The following is a 22,737-nucleotide window of genomic DNA, read 5'->3' as shown; positions in this document are numbered from 1 at the left end:
CGTCCAGTCCTCAGTGTCCAATTCCAGTATGCAGGGTTCCTCCGTTCTGCTTAACCCAATTTAAATTTTGAAGAGATGCGCTGTGCTTCTGTTTTGTGACATCTGTCATTCTGTCCAACATACGCCTCCTTTTTTCGTAGTTTAGCCTCGAACTCCATTTGTCAGAGGCAGAGCCATGTTGTGCTCTGGCAGGTGATGGTCACAGCGCCAACACAGCACTCCTCAATGGGGTGCGATTGAAAATAGAAAAAAAAAAAAATAGGCCTACTTTTATGGAAAATGAGCGGCGGGCCAGATTAAATTGCTTGGCAGGCCGAACCCAGGCCCGTGCTTTGCCCAGGTCTGGGTTAAAGGCTGTATACCTGATTTTTTTTATTACAAACAATGAAAGAGGAAGCCACTAAATTAAAATGTTAACTTTCCTAACATGCAATTGATACACATGATTTATAATTAGACACACATTGTTTTTCCCCTGAATGCCTGAGTTAACAATACATCTATCAGGTATAGTGGTGCCTTTAAGGTCTGAATACATCTTAGAAACCGTCTTGAAAACAGTTGAGTTGTTGCTTACACAGTACACAGTGCTTGTTTTCTGTAGCTGTTTGAAGCCTGAACATCTCCTGGTCCAGTGTGATCTGATTTGAGCCGTTCTCGGGATGATACCTGTGTGTGGGGTTTAGTGGACCCCATGGGACAGAGAGCTGTCAGAGACATGAGGGACTTGATATTCTAATCCTTCCCCATCGAGGAGTTCGCTCGCCTGCTGTTACAGTGCACACGGGTCGACTACAGACAGGCACAACAACAATAAGATTTCAGATTTAAAACACAGTCATTTACTCACAAAACTTACAAGACCAAACACTAAGTAACACATCATAAAATAAAAAACGTCTAAAAACAACCTGATTTGGACCATTTTCTGTCTTTGGGTATGAACCATGTGCAAACCAGAAAAAAGCAAAAAGGCATAAAGTATCGAAATAAAAGTCTACCCTAAAAACAGTACCAATGGGAAAAAGTGCTGTATAAGACTATTGGCTAATCAATGTTTATTTATGAATTAATAATGAGACAATTACAAAAATACATGAACACTCTTAAGCATAATTGTTTCTCCGTTGTCTGACGTCTGGGACATCTGTAGCCATCGGACCATGTGAATTTGCCTCCATAAGGCCACTAATTGCGATGATTATATCAATTATCAAAAAGGTGTTGTCAGTTTGGCTGCAAAGAAAACACATGCCTTTAAGCTGGGCGTCTAATAATAGGCATTCATGGAATATTTAAAGGTGTCAATAGAAATGCTGGTCACGATGCAGAACAAAAGCCACCGACTATTTTTAGACTTTTATACAAGAGCAGGATTTTCAGGCTTACTTTACAGTGATGGTATGATGTAAGTATGTAGTTTAACACTAGCTTCTATCCCGTTCGCTCCTCCGTGTATATAATATGCAGTCTCTGGCCTTCACTCTTGCAATCTCAATGCTAACATATTTATGAGTCTCCCCTCTTTTACTAAAACCTCCACTGACTATATGAAGCATCTCTAAAGTGGGTTGCCAGATACTATGCAATCCCCCATCTTTGTTCGCAAACATCAGAGTTGAGAGTTGAAAGTGCTACTATTGCGTGTTGTGGGTGCACTTACCCGATGGCCCTGACCCCGTAAAGTCATCCAACACACTTAGCTTAATATCACAGTTTAAATAATGAAACATCACCACCAGATGCAAGCCGCCACCAACAACATCGATTTCTTTTGACTTGCTTTTGTCTTGCTTTATTTCTCAACAACCACATTGGCTCGCAAAAGCCATTTCTAGCTGTAAGCAGCCGATTAAATGCAAGGGCCTCGCATCCTCTTGGGGCGGCCCGATGGACAATTCACTAAATTGCCGTTCAGATGAGGCCATTTTGCAGATGTTTGGTCTCAGACACTTAAAGAAGAACTTGTTCACCTTACTAAATCCTTTTCGTAGTCCCTGTGGGGGTAATACAAGTGTTAATGGGGGTGACTGGGTGTCTTTCATCTCCCCCTGGTGTCTCTGGCCAGAAAACTACAATTGCAGCTTTCCTGCACCGGGTCGGAGGTGCAATACACACTAATGGAATCACGAAAAAGAAGCTAACAGGCTAACGGGCAAAGCTAACTGCGGGGTAGCACCACTTAAACAGTATTTACAGCCAAGTTTGAGTGAAAAAAAAAAAATCTCCATTGTGTAATTGGATGTACAATATCCCTTTCTTCCTTTGTCTTTTCTATCAGTGTAGTATTTACTCTCACAAACAAATAATGAGTAAAAAAACGTAGCATGATTCGACACCTGCAGAGGCGCTTATGGCCTCAAGGGGCATGAGTTACTCAGTTCTGCTTTAACATGGGGATTACATCTATTTTTGATTCAAAGTGGGCATTGGTTTTTCGAACACATCTATTTCTTCATTTCAGAAACAGATCGAGGCACATTTATGGATCATTTTCAAAAGCTCATTTTAGTACCATCAAAGGAAATATTCATTGCTCATTAGATTGAAACATAATTGCTTCTCAGCAGGTGTCTGTACATTGTTTTATGTCTCCCACAGACAGTGCACTGACCACTTTCCTTTTATTAGCTTTCGTAGTCAGTGGTCGCAAACTTTCTACTTTGTTGTTGTTGTTGTTGTTTTTTTAAATCCTCGCTCAAAAATAGAGGCATGGGTGAAGATGAAAGGGACCGACTTTGCAGATGGAGGACAGCTTTAAACGTCCTTTGAGACGACAGCACAATTTGTAACTCTATCCAGCGCCGCCGATAAACTGCAGTGATGTTACTTTTTGCCCGCACAAAGTTGTTGCGAGGCACAGCACCACTTTTAAATAAGACATGAGGGTTCAGCGCTCGATATAGTGTGATGTTTTCGTTGCTGACGGCACAAAAAATCTTTGCGAGGACACCGGGTTTTCAACAACAGACAATATCGTACGGTGACGCATCCAGAATTTAAAACAAGTCTTCAGTAAAAACAGCCATCGATCAAATCTGTTTTGGTCCAGAACAAAACATTAAAACTAAACAAATACAGTAACGCATGCCGTTTATGTTCAATTCATTTTGGTAACAATTCTGTGCAGTAATATTAGCTGTGTCATGCGTACACTATCTTTCACTGATATTACTGCTGGATATTATTTGTGTCAGGAAAGAGGGGGAATCAAGCTGCATGTGAAACAGATACCGGAAAAGACAGACCCAGAGAGAGTATGAAGCAAAGGCAGCGGAGAAATGTTTTTGAAATTGAGGCCAGGAACAGAGTGAGACACAAGGGTCAGAGAGCATTAGCGAAGACTAGAATAACATAGTGGCTAAAAAGCAAATGGCTGTCTCTTAAAAACGAGGCCAAGGAATTGCATTTTCCACTTCCTTTCGAACCTTTTATCTGTCTCTCCGAGAGGCTATTAAAGACTCAAGGTTTTGTGTGTTGTCAGAAGTCGCCGTCATTGTCACCACTGAAAATGACGCACTGAGTGAGTCACACATGAGGCTAAAGGCAAGTAGTTTTATGAAGCCACGGCATCATAAAGCTTGAGTAGATTAGACTCAAAACATTAAAGTAGACATTTCCAAATCCTGCTGTACAATAAATCATGGTTTGGTACAACGTTTATTGTGATGCAGTAGTTTTAGGCTCATGCTTTTGTAGAAATACTTTGTTTTCTCTGCACTGATGAGCATTTGGTGAAAAAGTACTGTCAGTCCTGTCATATTTGAAAAAAATAATGCAAAGAATAGTTAAAACGGAGCAGTTTTGGTCGATCTAGTTCCTGTTTTTTACCATGACTCTAAAACAAGGCCTATTAAATATGGAGAAAAAGTGATACAACAATGTCTTGCCATGGTAAATATGGTTCTATGGATTCATGAATTGTTTTTTGCCAATTGTAAACTTGGCAAAACATTTTGTCACAGTGAAAACAATAAAACTGACAACACATTTTGATGATACAAAAAGTACCGTTTGTTTTATTTGCTATTTGTGACAAGTGTAAGAGAAATGTAGACGCAGCGTGACTTTCGTGGCGCTGTTTTTGAGGCTTGTGTTTCTCTTCCTTGTGTCACTCTAGGACAAGGTCTTCTGTCACAAAGTGCTCTGCAGCTCAACAACCAGGACCCGTATGCAGTCTCGGGATACCATAGCAACCAAGGCCTGGCGCTGGGAGAATCAGTGGCCGGGCGCTACAATCAGGTATGCTCAGGAACACAGGTAAAACTGTGGCTTTTTTTCCTGCACATTTGACAAACAAAGAGCAGGTTTTGTATTGTCTAGATAAGTGGTCCTCAACTGGTATGCTCGGGATCCACCATCACCAAAATCACAAGCTACGACCCAAAACAGAATTTCATTTGTTATACATAATGTAAAATACAGAATTTTCCTTACACATTATTGTTTAATAAGTCTTTAAAGTGACACAGAGTTTCAAAATGTTTAAACTAAGTGTTTTCATCCCCCTACATGTCCATGTCCTAATGTGTAGAATGAGCTCAGACCAATTCACCACAACTGCCTCTAAAATCCTGCACTGTCACTCAAAAAGGTGTTACTTCAGTTGTTACTACCTGCAGTTACACACACGACCTGAGGTGGCAGTAGTGAGTATAAAATGACCAACTTGCATCTAGTTTCTGTAATAAAAGTTGAATTTTTTTTTTTAACAAAATAAAATAACAATCATTTTTAAGTACAAATTTTTGAAAGAAATGTTTTCTGAGAGAGGCTCACGACCCACTTTTGGGTCCCGACCCACCAGTTGAGAAACACTGGTCAAGATGATCAGTTGATGTTAAATGTTTGTTATTGAAGGTTGGCTTAATGATGTAATGTGTTTTTTTTTGTTTACTTTTTTGTTTTAATGAGGGTTTAATATATTTTTGTGTGCACACATTTTGACACAAGGAATATTTTATCACTTTCCATTATCACAATAGTGCAGAACAACTAGGCTCATTCAAATGCTTAAACTGCAGCTGCTTTTGCTCCCACATAATTTAAAGTGAGACAACGGTGTAAAATGATTTTGACTTAGTTATTTGTGACAGGCTGCCAACAACAGTTTGCAGATGTGTCAATGTATGTATGTATGAACAGCTCACTGCAAGCAGTGTATAAAATTACGCCCTTTGGCACTGACTGAATCCTTTTTGTTTGAGAAATGTGTTATATGATGGCAGGGAGTTTGGGTTACAGGCTTTCCTATAAACTCTTACTTTTCCAAATATATTGAAACTTATTTCAAAATTTGTTATAACAATGACAAAGATACCTGGAGATGTGTTTTGTTTCTTTATTGTATGGTGAGTTATCCTCCATATTTGATCTGTCTTGAAAAGCTTGTTTCAACTCTCAAATTGTGTCCACTACAAGGCATGACATGCTGACAGCTGGCAACATTGTTTTTTTTCCCCAGGCAATGTATGTTCAGAAATGGCCATGACTTAAAGCTCCATCTCTATACATAGCAGCCTGCATTACGCCTCGTTATTCACCTCATGTTTCAAGTTTAATACGGGGCCACTGAACTGTAATGCTGATGCCTCTTGTCCTTTGTGTGAAGTTAAAAAGTGCTCATCTCGCTGACACATTTCATGATGATGTTTCATAGGTTTGCTTTGTGGCTCAGATAACTCCTCACTCTTGATCAGGAGTCTTTGGTTTCTCGCTACGGGGGACGATGTTCCTCTGTCACACAATAATGACATATGGGACAAGTATAATTATTTCAAATGAGGGGCGCTCAGGTCATAAAGGTAGTTCAGGCCTGTTTTCTAGTCACACACAACGCCCTTCTCAACAGCAAAGGGTACCTGGACGTAAGTTCGGGGTTCTTGGGCAAGACACCTCACCCACTGCCTTTGTTTATGCAGCGTTTGAGTGAGTGGTTGGGGGGTTGGAGAGGCCGATGCCACAGCTTATCTTCTGTCAGTCTAACCTAGAGCAGCTGTGGCTATAATAGTTATAGTAATTGTATTCACCATTTACCAATAATCACTGCAGTGTAGCACTTTGAGAATCTTGTCAAGCACAACACATTGATGTTTTTGTTACTTGAACAAATACAGGACTAAGGTGGAGTCAGACCTGGTGATATTTTTAGACACTAACAAAGAAGCCTAGGTGCCTTTCTACGCTCATTATTGAATCTTACAAACTCTTTCTCTCTCTATTTTTTTTTTTTTTACAGTCAATGGGATCCCCTACCAAGCTCCAGCACCTGGGGGCGGTCTGCGCAGACATGCCCAGCTACGCCACACTAAAACGGGTGTCCTCGCCAAAGCAGTCTCCCAGCCGGCTCGCCAAATCCTACAGGTATAGCCTCCATTTTCTTTCAGAATATTGATTTGATGCAGATTATTTGTCGGGAATTTCACTCGCACAAAGATATAACTACAGAAAGTCAGTACTGCTGTTGATCAATAGGGGAGAATCACTTGGAATTCTGCCTTTGATATGCTGTGATATCTGCTGGCTTTATCTACAATACGATCTTACGTCCTACTAATCATGATCATGCTGGTATCATAAAACGCCAATGTGATGCTTTATAGCCATAATCAAAAGCAAGACATGCAAGTAAGTAAGGGGTAGCGATATGGATTTTAGTCTCAGGCTTTATGTCTCTTCTTTGTTGTTCTGTCGATAAGCACGTCTGCAATTTATTCACGGTATTACATTAGTAAGCTCTGAAGCACAGATCACATCAAAACAACAAATCTTAAAGTTTAAAAAGACACAAGCTGAGTGCGTTATTTTAACAAGTAATTATTTATTTAGCTGCGTTTCGGTACACGTGAGGCTTTCATGTTCCGGTCCCTGCTACAATCCTGGTAATAGTTTTTCGTGACGTAATCATAACACCCTTAAAGCCACTTAGAGACTGGACATTTAGAGACTTAAGGAGCACTTCCGTGTCTAATGGTCCACTTTTATTTTGTTGGGCATTCACATGGGACACATTCAAAAGTAATAGACGGGTGAGTAGTACACAGTGGTACGGGTCAGACTTAAATATCTGTGGACCTCCGCAAAAGTGCAGTAAAAGCAGATGTATTACAGTTTCTGTTTGGTGCTCGTGAGTCATAGTAAACTGGGCACTCAGTGTCGGACCTAATTACTGTGTTACATTAAAGAAATAACATAAGACTGATGGAGAACTTGTTACAGCAGATGTTAAGAACACATAGTCATAGCTATAATGTCGGGTTAATTTCAGGCTTAAAGCAGAACTAAGTAACTTGTTTACCTTCTTTTCGTAGTTCCTATGGGGGTAATACAAGTGTTAATGGCATGATTGGGGGGTCTTTCATGCCCCCCTGGTGTCTCTGTTCAGAAAACCCCCCTTGCAACTTCCTTGCACCGGGTTGGAGGCGCAATACACACTTATAGAATCATGAAGAAGAAGCCTTCAGGCTAACAGGCGGAGCTAGCTGCGGGCTAGCGCTACATTAGCAGAATTTACAGCCAAGTTTGAGTGAAAAAAAAGTATCTCCATTGTGTCATTGAGTTGCGGCACAATGAACAATATCCCTCTCTCCCCTTGTCTTTTCTGTCAGCGTAGTATTTGCTGTCACGGACAATTCATGAGTAAAACGCTCATGGCCTCCAGGAGCATGAGTTACTTAGTTCTGCTTTAAATAGTAGCAGTAGTTGTAAAGTAGGTAATACGCATGAGAAGAAGTACAGGTTACTATACAGATGTATTCCTTTTGCGAATTTTTACATTTAATTTTTGTTTATTAACTTAATAAAAGTCAACAACAAAAATGTATGACAAACCAGTGTGCTTTTGTACCTCGCAGCACGTCATCACCGATCAACATGGTAGCATCGGGAGCAGCCAGCGCCTCCTCTCCTCTGGCCATGGGAGCGTCCATAGGAGGGAACCACAGCTCGCCCCTCCACCAGCTCAGCTCTGTCGTGGGCAACTACGCCACGCTGTCGCCCACCAAGCGCATGCTGCACCACATCGGCGGGGACACCTACAAGATCTCCCACGAGCTGTACGCCAACGCCACCCTAAAGAGGCCTGGGAGCCTCGCAGGTAGAGGTCAATGCAAAACTTTATTACTCTTATCAGTGTTGTGTCGTGGTCCAAAGTGAAGTGGTGTGCTCTGGTGTATTCACGCAGATCAGATGTGAGATGAATCACTATCTAAGATAAAAATGTTGGTAGGGAACAAGTTATACTTTGAAAGAAGGAAAACAATTCGGAACGTCCATCTTAACAGAGGCAAAATTTAGTTTCTCCTCTTGCAGATGAGCCGCTGTTTCTCAGATGTTTATGTTAGTTTTGATTTGGGCTTTCAAAGTTAAAGCTTTAACACGCGCTTAATCAGAAAAATCATTACTGGATCTCAAGTTAATCACATCATATTTTGACACACTGGAGTTAAAGTTGGGGGTTAGTGCTTAATGAAATGTGAGCAAATGCTTTAAATTTGTGTGTTTCATGTCTGCAAAGTATTAAAAACGAATATATTTATGAGAGAAAAATTAACAGCGATGAATCGTGATTGATGGAATGTGATTAATACAATTTCACACATTAATCGATTGACCATTTTTTAATACATAAATGTTCGGATGTAATGGAGGTGACAAATTTGCTAAACGCTCAGCTATTGTGCGACACAGAATCACATTGAAGTTTGTTGTATTTGATGGAAATCTGACATGTGGCCTTGTCAGTGTAATTTTCTTTCAACATAGTCACTACTTTGATCAAAACACTTTGGGGGCATCTGATTTCACAAACTGTGGTCATATGAGCCCTCTTTTTATTCAAGATAATTGGTATTCCGCAGCATCATTGTCACAACAGGAAGGAAAACAAATTTCACACAGATTTGATGAAATTGGCTGGAGGTTTTATCTGAAATTTATTAGATTGCAAATGTTCTCATGAATTTTTGAACGACTTAGACAAATGGGAATCCAATCGGGTTTTCGAACTTAACGAAAAGTTCAATCTGTCATTTCTGCATTAGTGAGTTGCTCTACAATGATAAATGTAAATTGAGTCATCTCGACAACGACCAAAAATGATTCAGCTCATAATGCATTCCTGCTTTCAGCCAAAATCCCTATGCAACAAAATATCCACTCACAGTCTGCGTATTTATGCTTCCTGCACAACATATGTGCAAAAAAATGTTGCGTCAGGTGCATTTATACTGCACAATTGGTTTAAGCTTCATGATAATATTACAGTGGCTTTGATTTGTATTGGGCCTTTCACAATACACAAAGCTATCGAGGCGAGGCACTGCAGGAGAATATGGGAAACTTTTAAAATGTAGCTATCTCAGTTTGAACCTTTTGCTGTAGATTACTCTTCTCTAATAATTATGTTCATTTTTAATACTTGTCCAACATAAAACACTTACACTTTAAAGCATTTAATTATTTATTGTACATTTCATTAACCAAATACTCACAGTTTCATAATTATTTTGGGAAAAGCCAAACAGTTTATAACCAGGATCTCTTCAGCAAGGTCTTGGTTGCTCGCCCAAGGCTTGATAAGTCAAATATTAAATACATTTTGGACAGATTCAGCAAATGCTTAGGTTAATAAAATAGAGTATAAGGACAATTTTTGTTGTTGTTGAAATAGGATAATTAGAAAAGCCTCTTTGATGCATAGCTCTTTGTCGCTTTTGTTTTATAAAAGTACCTCATCGTGTGAAAAGATTGGAGACTCCTGGCTTACAATATGTAGAAATGCTTTGTCTTTCATGTCATGTGTGTGCTCAGATACAGAAGTGTGTCTGGTCAAAACATATGATGCGATTAATCAAGTTGGGCAAAGAAGTAGATAGTGAAATGTTTATCAGAAAAATAAACTTCAAAATATTGTTCAGTCCAAGGCTGGAAAGTCTGAAGTCTGTAGGTGCTACTTACGTGGAGATGTTGTTGCACCAATGTGAGAAAAATGCATTTTGAGAAAATGTTCCTTGAAATTACAACTTCCTATATAAATCTAAGATAAGATAAGATAAGATAAGATAAGATAAGATAAGATAAGATAAGATAATCCTTTATTGATATCACAATGGAGAAATCCACTTGTTACATTCAGTAAGATCACTCAGGTTTTGCAAAACAGACAAATGTGCAAATAGTTAAAAAAAAGAGGTATCTTATGTATAATAAGTAAAAGCAAAAATCTTAAGATTATAGTTCTATTAGATCTATTACGAAACATTGAATCTGTGCAAAAATTAAACATATTATTGTGAAGATTAGGTTTCTTTTGTTTCCAGATAAAAGTTTATATATTAATATAATCCAAAACCTGAAAAAAAAGAGAGACAAAGGGTTCTGAACTATACAGTAAATTTACAACCTACACAAATGTACAACCATATATTCCTTTTAAACACCTCTCTGTCTCTCCCCCCGTCCCCTTTTCCCTCCATAGGCTCCAGAGGCTCGTACAGCTCTCAGCACAGTCACCTGGGCTCTGAGCTCAGACCTCTGCAGTCTCCGGAGCACCACATCGATCCCATCTACGAGGACCGCGTCTACACCAAGTCCAACCTGAGAGGCCAAGGTGAGCACCGCGGAGGATAGCAGGCGCGCCCGGGTAAAGACCAGAGATAGAGGGGTGTTTGTTTAAAGATTTATGTTCAAATACAGGCTATAGGAAACCCAGTGTGGGCAAAGAAGCCAGGCTTATGTGCTCAAGTTAAGATAACGATTAGGATGAGATCCAACAGGAGAGGCAGAAGGAATGTACTTTAGGAAGAACTATACAAAAGTAATATCATCGTAATGTGAGAAACATAAATATAAAACTGACATAGAGATGGGAGGGATTGATAAAAATGTAATAACGGTTAATTAAAAACTGAAGTAGAAGTATGTCACTATAAAACTGCTCGTTGGAATGCAATTTATTCAGAAATGTAAACATTGCAGACGTATAATATGTAACATTTCAAGGTCTCATTCTTCGTTCTAAAAAGAAAAAAATCTGTCACTGAAATACCCAGAGTAATTATCCAACAAATTGCATTATATATAGCCCATGACTGGAGGCAGGGATCAGAGAGTTTCCCGTTTTAGATTGACATAAAAAGACATTACTTTGGCGCAGGGAGCGAGACAAAAATGACGCCGCGCACTTCAAAGCCAGGTGTTGTTTTTTTTTTTTTTAAATAGTGCCCATCTTATGTGAAAGCTGCTAAGGATATGAAATGCTACTTAGAGAAATACTCCCTCCATCTGATCATGTGCTGGGGCGTTTTTACACTATCATGTTGGGCAAATCCAATTGGGGTCTCACTGGCAATTTGTCTCCCAGTCACAGTCTGTTAACTAATTAGCTTCAAGGCTGGGAATTAATCTCAATTAATCTCATGGGCGTCAGTATGGGCCGCTCCCGTATCAAAGCAAATCATCTGTGTCCTAAAATGCTGTAGACGGAGCGCCGGCGGATTGGTGGCCAGGACAACAATATCTAATGTATCGTACAGGGTAACAAGTGGTAGAATGTTGAAGGCCTTACTATATTTGCTGGACTAACACTGGCCACCACCTAATACTGGCAAAACATTTGGGGGATATCGGTGGCTCTGTTTAACAATGGCACAGAACATAATTTCCCCAAATACAGCAATGGTCAACATTTAGGAAACTTTTATTTCACTTTTACTATATGTTATTTTGATTTTGAAATACATTTTTTCAGATTATCATTTTTTTTTTTTTATTTACACTTACAGATACCCTGTGTGAATGTTTAATATGAAGGCATAACAAGACATTAAAGTGCATATGACAGGTTTTCATTCTTTTGAAAATATGACTTATTTAGATGGATAACATCAGTTGCAAGTTCATCAATTGCAATTATCATTATATTTCTATTATTAGCATTTATCTCCGCTAACCCGGATGTGCTGATTTTGGTAAATATTACTTTTATAGCAGTAGTTACAGCATTTTTGGCTAATGGGCCTGATACATTTCAGAAATATTGATTGAGGTATTAAAGAGTTTTTTGTAGTTTCCCCCACGTCTCGGGACCCGGAAGTAGAGCCGTGACGTCACCACTTAACACACGTATTGACATAACATGGTTGGCACGGCAACAGTTTGAAATTGTTTACCTTCTTCTATGTCACTTCCTGTCTATGTCTAACAAGGAAGTGAAACTATAAACATCACAAAAATAGCCAAACTAAATAAAACTGGGTACAATCTTCAGCAAAATCTTAAATATAATTGTGTCTAATGTGTGATGCACTTTGACTTGACACACTCAGAGGGCTTCATTGGGTTTTAACCTGGTCACAGAGAGAATGTGATTAGACCTTTCAATAGAGCTCTGTGTCCATCTTATTGGACATTCGATGACATGTTGCTATCTTAATGACATTGTGTTTACTGCATGGCTTTCATGTGGGCCTTCAGTATTTCTGCATGCGCCAACAATTATGGAAGCTGGTTGTAATTGTGATGGCGCTGTTCAAATATTGAGAGATCGTCTGAAAATAAACAAGTTACATACAGTAAACCTCTTGCTTATTTTTGGGATAAAGCCTCTCAATGTTTTGTTATCACTTGTTTGATATGACCGTGTAATAATCCAGCTTCCATCACAAACAAGCTTTGTGATCCAAAGTGCGAGATAATATAGTTATCTGGCTTGTGAGTGAGTTGATGCTTTTTTTTACAACATTGCCTTTGTTCTTTTTTGCTTCTTCCCCATTTTTGTGCGCTCTTTCTTTGGTCTTTCGCTGGTGTCCCCTGTGTTTGTAAATCCTTTCCCCTTTGGCTGTCATTGGCCCCATGTCTTTGCTCCAACCCCCAGACCCTGTAGTGAACCACTTGTACCAGGAAGTCCTTAGTTATTTGCTTTCTCCTCACGCTCCCTCTTTAGCCCCGCCCTCTCCTGGTGTTGACCCAATCCCCTTGCAGCGAACGGGAAGCCAGAGCACCACGGGCACGTTTCAGAGAGCCAGCTTCGCCACCGCTGGTGGGACGTCCGACTATGGAAACCCCTACCGCACGCTGCAGTTCTGCCCCTCCACAGAGTCTCCCTACAGTAAATCAGGACCTGCCCTGCCCCCCGAGCCTGCCCTGGGACGCTCTCCATCTGTGGACAGTATCCAGAAGGACCCCAGGTGAGAGGAGAAAGCTTTTTACTAACAATCAGCTATGGCTCTGTGATGAAGCTTGTGTTCTGCTCCCTTTCCACATCCACTCAACTTACTGAGGGCCAGATTCACCAAACTATTCAAACAGCAAAGAATATTGTCAAGAATATAATCTCACTTCGGATTAATGGCCACAGACTGGACTTTTTAACACGTGGCCTGAAGAACATAAAAAATATATATATATAAATAAATGTTAATGCAAGGTTATTATTATGTTATGTAGTATTTGTAAATATAAATTACTTAATTGGTTCAATTGAACAAAGTTGCACATATGACCTAATATTTCCCATCACATCACAATATTCTTCTGCCCAAATGTGCAGTCCTGCGGAGCGCTGCTGCTGCTGAATCTGGTCTTTAGTATGTGGAACACATCACATTCTCACTGTCCTCTCCAGTTTGCCTGGCGTCAGGACCTGTTCTCAGAGCCGTATGAATGCCTGCTCACCTCGCAGTCCAATTTAAAAGTTTGCTATTGCTGTTAAGAGTGGAGTCCTATTCTGTCAGTGCCAATCAGTCACAAAAGTGCATAGCCACACACAGTTCAGGAGGAGGCTGAAGGAAGACTTTTAGATCAAGGCAGATGCATATACTTCATATGTGTGTTGGTGAGTGAGAGAGTGAGAGTGTGAGACGGAGGCAGTAAAGATTAAAAAGGTACAAATACAACCCCACCATTAGTGTAATTGTGTCTTTTCACTCTTTTGTCCCATTTAAAGTTCGAAAAAGTCATCCCACTCCTGCCGGGTCTTGGATTTACCTACTCTGTCTAACTTGTCAAACAAACCTGACAGCTCAGGCGCATTATAAAGTTACGATATAAATAATGATGTTACTTACTTGAAACCATGTCTGATAGTTTATAAAAGACTTGTATTTTCCCATGAATGCCTCACTCATTTTTGTCTCGTGTTTATTTCTCTGTGTTCTCCTGCACATCACATATTGTCTGTTTGTTTGCCGCGTTAGACAGGCATCACATCTGCATCCGCTCATTCAGAGACTGGAGATGCATGGCCTTTTGCTTTTCCCTCATGACATGAAGCCAGTGCCTTGAGACATGTGCAACTTGAACGCTTTTGTCGAAAGCTAAAGAGGGGGTCCAACGTTTATCTGTCAAACTATTAGTAATTCCTTTGTAGAATTCTTAGATGTGTTAGAATGTTCTATACGTATTAGGCACAACCTGGAAGACTTTCTTGGTCCCGCTTTCCAAGTTGGCCAAGTGCTTTGTAGTAGTGTCGCACAGTCATATGTGTCTATACTGTATCTTTTCTTGTCAAACTAAAATGGACGTTTGTCATTTCCTCGTCTCATGTCACGCTTTGTGCCCTACATTAGCTGAAAGTTAAAAAGACCCTCTCTTTACCTCCACCACACGCATGCGCCCATCCCACCCATCACTGCCTGAGAACCAAATGTTGAGAGAGAAAGTTTAATGGCTATATTTTTTTATTTTTTCTATTTACGATTATTACTATTACTGCTACTATTACTAAAGCATTTTTTACCAAGACAGCCAACCTATACCTCTCTCTTGTTTCTCTCTGCCTGTCCCCCTTCGATAGGTACGACCCCGAATTCCTTGTGTGGAATCAAAATCAAGGCGAGCAAAGAATGACAAAGTAATTCCAACTATTTATTATTATTATTGTATATTTTGTGTATACATATTTTTACATTATGCCATTCACGGTATCTTTCCATCTACTTTATACAACACTGTCAGTAGAGGCATGACATTACCCATTCGTATTGTGACCACTTGTACATTTTATACTTTAAATTTGAAATCAGTACAAGTTATTTAGTATCTGATTCCTTGCGATTCGGGCTGACTGTCTCCTGTGGCTTCCCATTCATCTCCATTATTTTAGTGATTTTAGTTTTTGGTGTGTCCTGGTGGTCCCTCATTGTACTTTGTGGCTTGTTTCATTATTCACATGTGTCATTGTTTTGAAGTTGAATGAGGTAGTTTTAGGAAAGCTGTTTCTATACAGTCTTAATAGGAGCTACTGCTTGTGAAACTAAAATCAGTTCAGTTTATTTTTCTATTTGAAGTATAAAACCACATTGGGAAAAACAAGATAAAGACCAGAAGCTTTATTGTGTAAAGCAGTTTATAGTTGATTTAAAGCAGAACTAAGTAACTCATGCCCCTAGAGGCCACAAGCGCCACTGCAGGTGTCATAGCATGTTGCGTTTTTTTTTTTTTACACATCAATTATCTGTGAGAGTAAATACTACGCTGACAGAACACACAAAGGGAGAGAGGGATATTGTACATTGTGCCACAACTCAATGACACATTGGAGATCATTTTTTTTCACTCAAACTTGGCTGTAAATACTGCTAAAACTAGCCCACAGTTAGCTTTGCCCGTTAGCGTGTTAGCTTCTTCTTCGTGATTCCATTAGTGTGTATTGCACCTCTGACCTGGAGGCAGGGAAGTTGCAAGGGTGGTTTTCTGGCCAGATACACCAGGGGGGAGATGAAAGACCCCCCCAATTATCCCATCAACACTTGTATTACACCTAGAGGAAAAACGAAAAGGATTTATTAAGGTAAACAAGTTACTTAGTTCTTCTTTAAATGTGTTTCCCTTTTTATTAAATGCTACTGTGAAACGCTGTCTTTCATTGAATTAGAAATGAACTCATCAATTGAAATGACTGTTTTGTTTTATATTGTGGGGGTTTCTCAAGCGGTAGGCCATCGATCATTCACAAGCCACTTAGCTGCCCTTGGACTGACTGACAGAAAGTGGCTGCCAGTCTGTGCCATCAGCCTCCCCGTCTACCATCAATCACCCGCACATAATGTCCACTTAAGCAATTTTGGCTGCAGTGTCTTGTCCAAGGACAGCTGGTTGGACCTGGGTATCTCAGCCGCTGATATTATGTTCTAACTGAGGTGTTTTAGATGTAGCTCCACCTTATCCTGGGCTGATGGTGCAGTGGAAGTGTTTGCTCTAGTTGCTCTAGTAGTAGAGACTTTAAGACAAAACCTTATGTAAGTGCCCATCTTGCCGAGCGTAAAGGTGCCTGATGTGATTTCATGCTCGCAAAAGCCGCCAGAGCCTATGATCCAGACTGACCATGTGGAGACGCATTGTGTTGTCTGTTTCTGCCTGACTCCTCCTGACCTTTCCTCATCTCCTCTGGCCTCACCGGGCAGCCACCTACTCACCTCGACTGGCACACAAGCCATGCAAACACAGCTCCCGTTTAGATCTTAAACACCTTTTCCTTAAATAATTAGCTTTTCAAATGCCTTTTCACGATTGAATGTGTCTCTTTGTGGCTGCTATTACATCAGTCTTTTAGGAAGTGTTTTTTCTCACATTCGCTGATTAGAGATCAGGCGAGAATAAAGAGCCGTAGAACATTATGTTCAATGTTACACACTGTTCCAGACTAGTGCAGACAGAAACTGATGCATAAATGTACGGCACGCTTTGGATGTTTCATTCTCAGTTATGTCCAAAAGTAAATCAACACCTTTTCCCAGCCCTTGCACTACACTAGGCCCACGTAATGCTCACTCGCATAATGATAACAAGTAAGGGAATTACTTCATGCAAGGTTAGGTTAGGTTAGATTAGGCTAGGTTGCTTTATTTGTACCCGTTGATAAATTTGTCTTGCAATTCAGAGAAAAACTAGTCAAGCATTAAAACACATTATACAAATACAACAAGAACATAACACACATGTATAACGCGCTTAAGTGCTCCATATACTAACAGGACGTGCCTTTGCTAAAGATATCACAGAAATTTAAGCCACTTGGACGATAACAAAGATAAAAAGCAACGTCAGGGACTGTTAGATCCCGACTTCATCAAAGAAATGGCAGCGGGAACAAAGCTTTGTTTAAAACAGTTTAAAACCTACGCCCAGACAGAAAGGTTGGTCGATGACTTTAATTGACCAGGTGATTCAGGACATTTTTGTTTCTTACAGAGGAGCTCCCATACCATGCGACCAAGAGAAAGTTTAGGGTCGCTTCGATGAATGCCTGATAGAAAAGTGTCATCGTAGATTTTTCTACATGAAAAAAGGACAATTTCCTTAGACAATACAGTCGTTGGTGACCTTTTTTAAATACAACAGCACAGTTTTCATCTATCTATGTGCTTGTAGGACTCCACACACTCTACTGGTTGGCCCTTTTTATATATATTACACCATGTGGGAGGATACAAAACTAGAATAAAACTCTCAGTATCACATTGGGACGGCAGCAGCTCAGTGTGCAGAGGATCCAGCTTGTCTTTGAAACTGTCGATGAATAGGTGAATATTCGTTGAGGAGAAAGCGCCCAGAGGAAGAGAAACATTAGTATTGACAAAATTTGACCCAGATTGGATGGACTAAACCACAAGCTTTTGGGTGTCAGGACAGATCACGAAAATTGTCCTAATAAAAAGCCAGAGGTTTGTAATTACTCAATGCCCTTTTGTTTAGTAAAACGATTCAAACTATTGAGACGCTCTCAAGCAGACGGGGGCCATTTCAAGGGCACTTACAGACTGCGGTCTTTCGCCGTTTGCTGTTACAATAAAACAAGTTAATGGACTTTGCAGTTTAACATTGATCTGCCCATTTGTTACCCAACAGTCTTTCCAAAGTTTGTCTTCTGCAAAGTTAATGCGGCTAATCAGCATTCGTGTGTGTCCCCTCTCCCCTTCACTCAGTTGGGCTCCCGGACCCTGCGCTGTCTGTCTGTGTGCAGAATGACTCAGCGCCCAAATCTCCATCCTCCCCGACAGCGCGCAGCAGAGAGAAACATGCACCAGAATCTCTGCTTCCAAAACACTGTCCCCTCCTGCCCCCCCTCCCCAAAAGCCTGACTCAGAGGAAATCCTTTCAGTCAGATATAGCAGAGCGATCTGCCTCCAGCCTCTCCGTAATTCATGTTGATGTATTTACCGGGGTTTAATTGTTGGGGCTGGAGTTGGCTCGTTTGTGCGGTGTGAATGTGAATTGGCGGCGTGACAGAAACACATTTATAAATAAACACGCCACAGGAGGAGGAGAGACCACCTGGATGGTCGGGGACAGAAGAGAGATTGACAGTTGGTTAATGTTTTTTGCCGAAAGTGCAGCAGGGAGAAACCAATTGAATTTTTTTGGGAAGACACATGGACAGTTGGATGAAGCACTTGTTGTTTTTTGAATTGTAATGAATGTAGATGCAGGATTTGGACCTCACTGTCAATAAAGGTATGGTTAGTGGCTTTAAAATGGAGATGTAGAGCCGACACAAACATGAGGGCATAAAGCACATGCTGTATATATTTTTTTGTATTAGAAAGAGCAATGGGTTGGATGTTGGTGGATTAAACTACACAGTGCTGGAGAAAAGGATAATCAACATCACAATTGGAGCTCAAATTAAGGGTGCATTCACAACCCCCTCTTGATCTGAATCCTGCTCACGCAAACGGACTCTTATCCGGGCCAAAGAAGCGAACCCTGGTCCAGCTAAAAACGTGGGTCTTGGTCCGGATCTGAATCGGATCATTTGATTTGTGAACGCAACTGAGCCAGAGAGCGGAACAAGAACAGGAAGTGAAAATTGCAGGGCATTATGCATCTGCTACGACCAAAACAAATGAGTAACAGTAACAGTTCAGCTCTACCCAAATCTTCAAGCTTCTCGACTGAAGAGCAACAGTGTAATGTCTCATTTGAAAGCTAAGAACTACAAAAGTGATCACAACTTTTTTCGTGACGGCTTCACCGCGTTTTTGAAGCATTTTTGTCATGTGTTCATCTCGTTTTTTTGTGGCTTTTTCAGCGCTTCTTTCATTGCTTTTTTTTTTCATGCTTTTAGATTTGGACAAAGCAAACTGGAGAAAACGTGCTCAGTTCAGACTGGGGTTAAAAGGTTGATGTCACTGCCAGATTAGAAATTGCGAAACGAAAAACCAACACAGTCACACAGTCTGATACCGCTCCATTTTGGAAACAAGAGCCGGAAAAGGAAGTGGAGTTTAATCGACCAATCAGAGAAGCGTGTTTCTTGTTCACTGTTTTTCCTGTAGAAGGAGTTCGGCAATTCCTCTTGCCTTGTATCAGTCCATAAATTGCAGCTAAGCATAGGGATTGTTTTACTAGGGAGAATCTAGTTCTCAATATGGAGGTTGCGAACTTGACATCACTATAGTTTAATACATTGTTGATAAATTGAATAGTAAATGGTTAATTATTGTATGCATGTTTCTGAGTGTTGCCCAGCCAAGAGCCACATTTAGAATAATAGCAAAAAAATCTTTTCTAACCATGTTTCGAAACGTGTTGAAAAGATTGTCGTCTGAGGGTGCTTTCTACTGCACTTTGCTGTTTGCCTCTGGTGCTTTGGAGCAAAAATATTTTGTGATAAAATTATGACAACTGGAGTGGAAATGTGGCCCATTTTAGCTGGTTCACCTGATATTCATCTTTTATGGTTCAGTGCAGTTCAGCAAGACAAATTACTTTTTCTTATTTCCACTTAGTAGCCAGAATCTGTGACCTTTGAACCTGTGGAATTTTGATTTAGATTGTTCCCCCTTTTCAGTGTCGTGAATATTAACATTTGCTTTTAACTTATTTCTCAACTAGGCACGGCCAAGTCTTCCTTGTATGAAAAGAAGCATATTATTCAACTGTATAAATGGTTTGCATCAGACATACTTCCAACAAGTTTATTTTCAATACAGTGGCGTACAAAGAGAAAACCTTCTGGCCTCATATAAATCCCGTGGGTGAACTGATGTGCTTGGAGTTCACAAGTGGCTCTGTAGTATTTCATTTGGCTGAGAAATAGACGGCATTATATCATGTTCGTAAACTGTTTCTGACAAAGAATGCAATACACTATTTAAGAGGATTGTTAAGAGGTATATCCCTGTTTACTTTTGTTCTCTTTTGTCCATTTTTAAACCACTTTAGGCTCATGTTTAGTTAGGTTTTCTTGCACCCATTCTTCAAAGTAAGTTGGGGACCTTCTAGAAGACCTGTCCAGATCTTGGTTAAAAGCTCTTATGGAGATTTTGCTATTCTTTTTTGGATGATGTATTAAATATTATTGCAATCTGAATTCTTAGGAAAGAGAGTTTTTGACGCATTAAAATTCACTTCGAATCAAAGCTCGCCTGGGATTCTCTCTCAGAACTCCACCGTATGTATCGCTGTGGGTCTCTGACATGTGGCGTGAGGCATCACATTTAAGTTTAATACTATGTGCATTTGCAGTGCGGCTCCACAGCCCTCAGCCAAAGCTTGAGTTTGATGTTCTTTGATGTCCCACTATGCAACCAGAGCTATCTAGTTTTTGCAGGATTTGAGCGTCTCTTCTTTCTTTTTTTTTGTTTTCCCACTTTATGCTGCTCTTGTACCCTTTTCTCTCACACAATAAGCTGCTCTCTCATGAGCGTATGTTTTAGTATTTCGGAGCGTGTGGGTGTTCGGCTGGGAACAGTTAACAATAAGGCCATGTCACTTGATTTGTTACAAGTGTTAACTGTCTGTTCTTTCCTACCCGCAATCTACCACCTGTGAGTGGTTTGTTGTTTTTATACAGTTGCAGTGCAATTGTGAGAAACTTTGTGGTGTGGTGTGGAAGCCTGTATTGTTGGCTCGTATTCGATATCGCACAATTGTTTGTAAGGTAAAATATACTGTAGTTTGTTGATCTTACTTAGGAGAATGGTACGCAAAAACATACATTAAAGCAGTACTAAGTAACTTTACCTTAATAAATCCTTTTCGTAGTTCCTTTGGGGGTAATATTAGTGTTAATAGGATGATTGGGGGGCGCAATACACACTAATAGAATCATGAAGAAGAAGCTAGCAGGCTAATGGGTAAAGCTAACTGCGGGCTTGCGCCACTTTAGCAGCATTTACAGCCAAGTTTGAGTGAAAAAATATCATCTCCATTGTGAAATTGGGTTGTGGCATGGTGTACAATATCCCTCTCTCCCTTTGTCTTTCCTGTCAGAGTAGTGTTTACTCTCACGGACAATTACTGGGTAAAAAACATAACATGCTATGACACCTGCAATGGCGCTTATGGCCTCTAGGGGCATGAGTTACTTTGTACTGCTCAGACACAATCAAAGATACAAATAAATCATAAAGACGTCATGGAAAGTGCTATAAACATCGTGCAGGGAAGCAGACTATGTACAATTGTAGTTGAGGTGATGATGAAGTGTCACAGTAGCAGGAGTAGAGTGTAAATGTTTAAACATGAATAATTATACAGATAAATTTTACAGTATGACAGCGGTGAGAGTGAATGCCCTGTGGTAGCGCACCTTCCTGCACTGAAGGTGTCTCAGTCTGCAAATTATGTCATAATTTGTTTAGGTTTTTTTCCACAAAAAATATTAGAGCTTAAAAGTTTAAGATGTTTTTGATTTATACTCCGTAATGTCTGACATTTATCTGATGATGATACAAGTACTAGCACAGAAGAGGTAGTTTATTGAAATCCCAGACAGAGCATGTTTAATAGAGATTTTAAAATATATAATACATATGTTAGCGTTCATGCTAAAGTCATCATATGCTGCACTAAGTTCGAGTTGTTCTGTGGTCCTTATTTTGTCTAAAAGTGCTCTGTGGCCGGTGACCTGATTGCAACCATATTTAATTGGCCGTCATCTAAACCTGAAAAATCGAGAGGCACATGACTGACTGCTCAACCAAGTGTGATGCCTTGTAAACATGCTATTCCTGTCTGAGCTCCTGCCAGACTGGGCCACCTTAGCTCATACCTCCCTCTGAGGGTTAGAGAAAGGAGTGCTTCACTCTCCTCATCCCAGCACAGAGAGATACGGTACAGGACAGACAATGATATTCTGCAAGCCAATGCGAGATCAAATTTGCTCGGGATTATGTCGTCGAAACTGCTATGATGTCTGGGATTCCTATAAAGTCCTGGGCTTACAGTTCACAAGAGTATTTGGACACTACAGTGTGTTACAATCACTGTATATACCTGTAGTCCCACCAGATAACTGAGTTTTTCCACAGCTCTTTTCTCTGCTGTTTTAGCTAATGTTTGTCAATTGATAATGTTTGCTTGTTCATGTACAACTCCGGTATGTATTTCACAATAGTTTGTGCTGTAGTGTTAATGAAATCCCAACAGAATTAATGACACATTTTGAGGATAAATGGTTGAATGGGATTGTGGCTAAGTCAAAGATGAAAGATATATTTGAGTTTTATGTGAACGAACATTTGACGAGGAACCAGAGATGACTGTGTGAGTTGACAGTTTGAAAATACAACTCGCTTTGTACTAATTTGTCCCATGTATTAATGGTTGTTTGTAAAATGTGGAAGAGGCTGCAGACTTGTTTATTTAAATGAGTTTATTTATCTTGGCGTCTTATAAACCTACGAGGGTCCCGATGTACATTTAGTCAATATGGAATGGAAGCTTATTTACGCTTGTGGATCAGCCCAGGCTTATTTCGATTTTATGATCACCGACCTACAAACATAGTCC

At 40.1% G+C, this 22,737-nt stretch overlaps 1 protein-coding gene across 8 annotated transcripts in view; it reads left to right on the top strand.

Moving 5' to 3' along the window:
• ctnnd2b (catenin (cadherin-associated protein), delta 2b) overlaps positions 1-22,737 on the top strand; it is a 129,378-nt gene that overhangs the window by 73,322 nt on the left and 33,319 nt on the right. For 3 of the 8 annotated variants that reach the window (XM_079568836.1, XM_079568834.1, XM_079568839.1), the window contains 6 exons: positions 4,121-4,242; positions 6,239-6,363; positions 7,854-8,101; positions 10,478-10,609; positions 12,944-13,187; positions 14,795-14,851. In XM_079568836.1, coding sequence (XP_079424962.1) covers positions 4,121-4,242; positions 6,239-6,363; positions 7,854-8,101; positions 10,478-10,609; positions 12,944-13,187; positions 14,795-14,851 — 928 coding nt within the window. The remainder of the gene's footprint in view (positions 1-4,120; positions 4,243-6,238; positions 6,364-7,853; positions 8,102-10,477; positions 10,610-12,943; positions 13,188-14,794; positions 14,852-22,737) is intronic. The other 5 variants (XM_079568840.1, XM_079568835.1, XM_079568838.1 and 2 more) reach the window with 3 other exon arrangements.

This window comes from Gobius niger, assembly GCF_951799975.1.
Source record: "Gobius niger genome assembly, chromosome: 13".
Taxonomy (NCBI): Eukaryota; Metazoa; Chordata; class Actinopteri; order Gobiiformes; family Gobiidae; genus Gobius; species Gobius niger.
Note: the sequence above shows the minus strand (reverse complement) of the source record. Positions and strands in the feature narration are given on the sequence as shown.